At 37.4% G+C, this 6,911-nt stretch overlaps 1 protein-coding gene across 1 annotated transcript; it reads right to left on the reverse strand.

Annotated features, from left to right (window-relative positions):
- Window positions 1–252: 252 nt before the first annotated feature.
- LOC144467485 (uncharacterized) lies at window positions 253–6,571 on the reverse strand. The gene is made up of 3 exons (XM_078176156.1): window positions 6,373–6,571; window positions 3,006–3,521; window positions 253–1,089 (listed from the first exon to the last, which is right to left on the reverse strand). The coding sequence occupies exons 1-3, from the start codon at window positions 6,449–6,451 to the stop codon at window positions 1,043–1,045; spliced, it is 642 nt and encodes a 213-aa protein (XP_078032282.1). The 5' UTR covers window positions 6,452–6,571; the 3' UTR covers window positions 253–1,042.
- Between the last annotated feature and the right edge of the window lie 340 nt (window positions 6,572–6,911).

A 6,911-nucleotide genomic window follows, 5' to 3' on the forward strand; every position in this document is an offset into this window, starting at 1 on the left:
AATGCCCCCAAAAAATATTAAAAAAAGAATCCTTGCTAATTTCAGCAGCTATTTTAAACACATATAGATGGTTGATGACTTATTTGAATTTTTAATCCTTTATAAACTATCATACCCAAGGCCCGTTGCCACCCAGCAAAAACCTCACTCTGAACTGAGATCAAAACTTGAGAACCCTGGTGTTGAGACTGTAAAGACTTTTTTCATAAACGTAACAACATGTGTGTGTTGAAGGAAAAAAGCATCAGTTGGTGGTGTTGTACGGACGTGGTGCTTTTATTTTGAAAGAGACTGTATGCAAACTGTACATTTCCTGTGAAAACAGAAGTGTAACACAGACAATTTGCACTGGTGTTTAATACATTCAATTCATGACAATGACTGTTTAACTGAATTAATGACACAAAGTACTGCTGTGTCCACGTGACATTACAGATATTTTAGTGAAACAAATATAAAGAATGCACATCCTCCAAATAAACTTTTTCTAATCGGTGCTGACATCAAAGGAAAAACTTAAGAAAATCAAGATTTGTCGCACATGAAGTATTGCTGCTCCCATGCTTTATTCCCACACCAAACAAATAAACAGCGTTTCTCCTCATGTAGGAGGCTTCATCAGGCTTCAGGATTACAGATATTTTAACCATATACTGACCCAGTGAAGTGATGTTTTCACAGTTTGTCTACCAAATTTCACAAGTTTTGACTTTACAGATACATTTTAATTTCCATCATGTTTTCAGTTCACTCTCATGGTGTAAAACCAGCAAAGGAAACATGAACATACCCAACATGTCAAAGTGTCACCAGCAGGAGCCAGTCACTAACATTCAATTTAACTTTAAGTTATGTCATTGTGCATGTTTCTTACAGTTATATTATTTTCAATCATTTAATGTTAGAGGGTTTGAGGATGTCTCTGGTGGCAAATAATTTGTAAATATTGAAAGCAACAATGTTCCAGCAGTTTGGGTGGAGTTGCTCCTCTCTGAGGACGCTGCAGGCGGAGCCTCGATGGACGTGGTCTGCAGGGTGTTTGTTAAAAGAGTTTTGAAAGTCCTCCGATGACGTCCTTCACATCCAGCCCTGAGAGAAAGTGACAGAAAGACAAAGACAAGAGAATATAAAAGATAAACCACAAAACACCAAAACAATAAATACAGTTTTTAGTGAGAATAAAACTTGTTGAAATAGTTTTTAGTGAGAATGAAGCTTTTTGTAACAGTTTTTAGTGAGAATGAAACTTTTTCTAACAGTTTTTAATGAGAATGAAACTTTTTGAAATAGTTCTTAATGAGAATGAAACTTTTTGAAGTAGTTTTTAATGAGAATGAAACTTTTTGAAATAGTTTTTCATGAGAATGAAGCTTTTTCTAACAGTTTTTAATGAGAATGAAACTTTTTCTAACAGTTTGTAATGAGAATGAAACTTTTTGTAACAGTTTTTAGTGAGAATGAAACTTTTTGAAATAGTTCTTAATGAGAATGAAACTTTTTGAAATAGTTTTTAATGAGAATGAAACTTTTTCTAACAGTTTTTAGTGAGAATGAAACTTTTTGTAACAGTTTTTAGTGAGAATGAAACTTTTTGAAATAGTTCTTAATGAGAATGAAACTTTTTGAAATAGTTTTTAATGAGAATGAAACTTTTTGTAACAGTTTTTAGTGAGAATGAAACTTTTTGAAATAGTTCTTAATGAGAATGAAACTTTTTGAAATAGTTTTTAATGAGAATGAAACTTTTTCTAACAGTTTTTAATGAGAATGAAACTTTTTGTAACAGTTTTTAGTGAGAATGAAGCTTTTTGAAATAGTTTTTAATGAGAATGAAACTTTTTCTAACAGTTTTTAATGAGAATGAAACTTTTTGTAACAGTTTTTAGTGAGAATGAAACTTTTTGAAATAGTTTTTAATGAGAATGAAACTTTTTGAAATAGTTTTTAATGAGAATAAAACTTTTTGTAACAGTTTTTCATGAGAATGAAACTTTTTCTAACAGTTTTTAATGAGAATGAAACTTTTTGAAATAGTTTTTAATGAGAATGAACCTTTCTGACACTTTTTAGTGAGAATGAAACTTTTTGAAATAGTTCTTAATGAGAATGAAACTTTTTGAAATAGTTTTTCATGAGAATGAAACTTTTTGTAACAGTTTTTTGTGAGAATGAAACTTTTTGTAACAGTTTTTAGTGAGAATGAAACTTTTTGTAATAGTTTTTCATGAGAATGAAACTTTTTGTAACAGTTTTTTAGTGAGAATGAAACTTTTTGAAACAGTTTTTAGTGAGAATGAAACTTTTTGTAATAGTTTTTCATGAGAATGAAACTTTTTGTAACAGTTTTTTAGTGAGAATGAAACTTTTTGTAACAGTTTTCGTGAGAATGAAGCTTTTTGTAACAGTTTTTAGTAAGAATGAAACTTTTTGTAACAGTTTTTAGTGAGAATGAAACTTTTTGTAATAGTTATTCATGAGAATGAAACTTTTTGTAACAGTTTTTAGTGAGAATGAAACTTTTTGTAACAGTTTTTAGTGAGAATGAAGCTTTTTGTAATAGTTTTTAGTGAGAATGAATTTTTTTGAAATAGTTCTTAATAAGAATGAAACTTTTTGAAATAGTTTTTGATGAGAATGAAATGTTTTGCAACCTTCCTTAATGAGAATGAAACTTTTTGTAATAGTTTTTAGTGAGAAGGAAGCTTTTTGTTTGTGTTTTTGCATTGTGACGTGCCTCATGTTTCTGCACTGTAGGGGCCTGGCATTTTTGCCGCAGCGCTCTGAACTCCTCGCGTTGAGAAAACAATAGCTTCCTATATTTTGGACCCTCTCACTATGTGTACTTGCAAAGGTCAATAATGTCAGGACGACTCACGATTAAAATTCATGTCTTCACCAGAGTTGAACTTCAAGTCCACTATTTGCACTGATTCCTCTGGACTAAACAGACATTACTGAGAAATTCTGCCGTTTTAAATGTTGCTATGACGTCGGTTTGGACTCACCTGCTCCTTCCTCTTCCTTCTTGTCATCATGTTTCTCTCCACCACCAACAATTGAGACGATGTTTCCTATGTCGAATCCTCCTTTCTCCTCTTTCTTGCCACCACAGACGTCTGAGATGATGTTCCCTACATCTAATCCTCCTTTCTCCTCTTTCTTGCCACCACAGACGTCTGAGATGATGTTCCCTACATCTAATCCTCCTTTCTCCTCTTTCTTCCCACCACAGACGTCTGAGATGACACCTCCTATGTCAAATCCTCCTTTCTCCTCTTTCTTCCCACCACAGACGTCTGAGATGACACCTCCTATGTCAAATCCTCCTTTCTCCTCTTTCTTGCCACCACAGACGTCTGAGATGACACCTCCTATGTCAAATCCTCCTTTCTCCTCTTTCTTCCCGCCACACGCGCCTGAGATGATGTTTCCTATGTCGAATCCTCCTTTGCTGTCACCTCCATCTCTTTTGTCATTTCCACCACCCAGACATTTCCTCAGTCCATCCTCAACTGCATCACCTGCAGAACAAACAGGTGTTTAGTTGGCCAGCACCTGGTGAGGTTACATTGATACACAGGTAGGAGCCCCCGGTGATGTTTCAATACACACACACACACACACACACACACACACATATATATATATATATAGGCCTTTGTGGGAACCAGTATAATGACAGAAACAGTTAAGAACTCCAAACTCCATTATTTCCATGGCCGACCAAAGTTTAGTCAACATTTGTGAACATGAGTGATTCTCTCATAAAGACATAAAACCACAGAAGTAAGTCTCAAACTTGTGATGTCATAGGGCCTTGGTCTTTGACAGGGGGTCTGTGACCCCTAGGAGGTCCTCAGAGGTACTGCAGAGGGACCACCAAATTATTGTTTGATAGTTTAATTTAAAGGAATAGTGAGTCAGATGTAGGGGGATTTAGTGTCTAGTGGTGAGGACTGTAAATTACAACCAGCTGAAACTTCTGGTTAGGATTCCTTCAGTGTTCATCATGCAGGAGGTTTTTTACCGGGAGCTGAATTACTCACAGTGGTCTCCTCAGATGCGTGGGGATGACAAAATATTTGAAAGTAAATTAATTAGTTGAATTCCCCTGAGGCCTCTATAATCTGAGTGACTCTAAAAACAATCCGTCTCTTCCTCCTCTCCAAAACAAACGTACCCGGTGGTTTAAACTGGTAAAAACACTGAATAAAGAATTTTACGTGACAAAATCAGTGATTTTCAGTTGCTGCTCATTGCACAGGGGCTGCTGGCTATAGCGGCCAATGCAAAAACACGAAAATCTCTCTATCTGGAGCAGTGTTTGGTTTGTCTGTTCTTGGCTACACTAGTCTGCCAACGGTGTTCTATATGAGGCGCACATAACAGGAAATCAATGGCAAAAATGTCATGAAACACATGAAATATCTGATCGTTGACTCTAACATGAGCCTCTGATCTCATGAATCAAAGGTGGAGGCCTTACTTTGCTCCACTTTTCTCAAAAATAATTGCTCAGTCAAAGTGTAGACAGTCCCTTGGCTATTTCCTCAGAGAAGGAGCACACAAACATGCTGGTTTGACTTTTAAAAACAAAAACAAAAACTGCAGCCTGTCCATGACACAAAACAAAAAACATGATTATGAATACAGTCCATCTGATGCTGTTTTGTTTGTTTCAATATCCTCATTCAGATTTTAAGAAGCTACAAATTATATTCAGCCACAAAATAAGTCTGAAAAGCTGCAAATCAGAACGGAAGTACAGAGTTGTTGACTAGAGACGATACGCCGTCTCATGGTGGTCACTTCCTGTCAACGTTACAGATCAGAAGCACAGAGAGTCGTTGACTAGAGACGATACGCCGTCTCATGGTGGTCACTTCCTGTCAACGTTACAGATCAGAAGCACAGAGAGTCGTTGACTAGAGACGATACGCCGTCTCATGGTGGTCACTTCCTGTCAGTGTTACAGATCAGAAGCACAGAGAGTCGTTGACTAGAGATGATACGCCGTCTCATGGTGGTCACTTCCTGTGGACTGGCAGCTTTTTACTACGTTACAGAACAGAGCATTGACAGTAGTTGCTTGTTTCAACTCATCTTATCGCGACTCTTTGGTCTGTCATCTATAACATCTTTCACTATTCACTGTCTATGGAGCAGCTCCATTGTTTATACCTGAGGACATCACAAATTTGAGTTTCAACACTCTGGTTTCTGGATTTGAGAGAGAGTTGTTCATGTTTACTGATATTTTTGGACTGTCCTAGACCTGAGAAATGGTCACGTATGAAGGAATAACATGTACATCGTTCCCCTCTACAGCCACCAGGAGAGTGAGACCCTGTGAAGTTCTGTTTTCTCCTCCAGGTTCTCTCTCAGTATTTCCCATGAAAACAGCAGCTGAATTAGATGGGTGGGGAGTGCAACATATTTGAAGGTAAAATCATGAATTAAATTCCCTCGAGGCCTCTACCAGCTGACTAACTGTGAAAACAACACGTCTGCTCCTCCCAGGAGATTAAAACAAATGCTTTTAATTTGAAATGCTGGAGGCGACTGCAGCGCAGATCCCCCCGCACATCTGTCTGAAGAGCATTTACAGGAAAAGGTACATTTCATATTTTTGTTAACATGTCGATCACAGATTCGGATACTCTGACTCGCAGACTGTGGAAGCTGGAATTGAGCCCCTGATCTCAGAGGATGATCTTCTACTTTCTGAGCCACAGCCGCCCCAAAGTTTTGCCCCAAGAATTGGAACAAAGACGTATAACTGGCTGTCAGAGTATGTGGTGCAGGGACTGCTGCTCCTGTTGACTCTCAGCCAGAGATTTTACTTGTTTGCATGATTTTTGTTAATAAATCCCATTTAAAAGTGTCTCATGTTTATTTTGGGGCCGCCCAAGGGTGGGGTGTAACAATCTCAAAATAGTTTAAATGTAAAATTAAATGTTGAAATTTTAAAAGAATGAACATATTTAGATTCAAGAAATCCTCGAAATTTAAATGTGAAAAATGATAATAGGTCTTATTAAAATATATCTTATAAAAATATAACTGTTCCACATTGTCTGAAAATAATCTATACATCCTGAAAATCGTTTATTAGCTTGTTCCCACTTTAAGTTCAGACATGTCCCAACCCAACAAATCAAATATGTAATTAACATTTTACACCCCAAATTCAGCCTCATTATTATTATTTAGTGTCTTTGGAAAGTTTCAAACAAACTCCTGCCTGTTTGATAAAAGCTATAAACACTTCCTCTGAGTGCTCTCTGCTTTTACAAAGTCACAAATAAACTTCTGTATCTTTAAATCTCAAACAGGATCTGATCTCTGACTGATTTTAGAAATGACACTCACCTGCTTTTTTAATGGCGATTTCCCTCATGCAATCGTTGACCACATCATCCCCGGCGATTTCCCCCAAAGCTTTAAACATGGTGTTGAGTGTGTGTTGCGTGTGTTTCTGGGTGGAGGAGGTTTGGCCTTATAGCAGTGTGTGTCCCTGCAGATGACTCCTCTCTGATCTCGCCCTGTTGAGGAATCAGGTCGGTCTGTATCACAGCTCTGTGACGTCACTGCAGCAGCACAGTGAGTGTCAGAACCTGGATGTTGGAGGAGGATCAGGTGTCTGGTGGCTGAGTACAGGTGTTGCCCCGGGACAATCAACCGCATGTGTGTGTGTGTGTTTATTATGTGTTGGGCCGGTCACACCCAACAATAATGACACATGTACCTTGTTGCCAACGTGATGTGACCTGGCATGACACGTGAAAAAAGAAAATGTGTTTGATGTGAGTCGGTGGATGGTGGAAGATTTTTAATTAGAAAACACACGTTAATGACTAACTGACTAACTAATTAATCAGTCGCAGTATCAGAGATTCAGTGCTGTACAC

This window comes from Epinephelus lanceolatus, chromosome 17, assembly GCF_041903045.1.
Source record: "Epinephelus lanceolatus isolate andai-2023 chromosome 17, ASM4190304v1, whole genome shotgun sequence".
NCBI lineage: Eukaryota > Metazoa > Chordata > Actinopteri > Perciformes > Serranidae > Epinephelus > Epinephelus lanceolatus.

Bases quoted from the DNA above. Each gene is read 5' to 3' on its own strand.
- LOC144467485 (XM_078176156.1), bottom strand. From the start codon at position 6,451: ATGTTTAAAGCTTTGGGGGAAATCGCCGGGGATGATGTGGTCAACGAT. The intron at 3,522-6,372 runs GTGAGTGTCATT...TTTGTTCTGCAG, and splicing joins AATCGCCATTAAAAAAGCAG to GTGATGCAGTTGAGGATGGA. The intron at 1,090-3,005 runs GTGAGTCCAAAC...ACTTTCTCTCAG, and splicing joins GAAGGAAGAGGAAGGAGCAG to GGCTGGATGTGAAGGACGTC.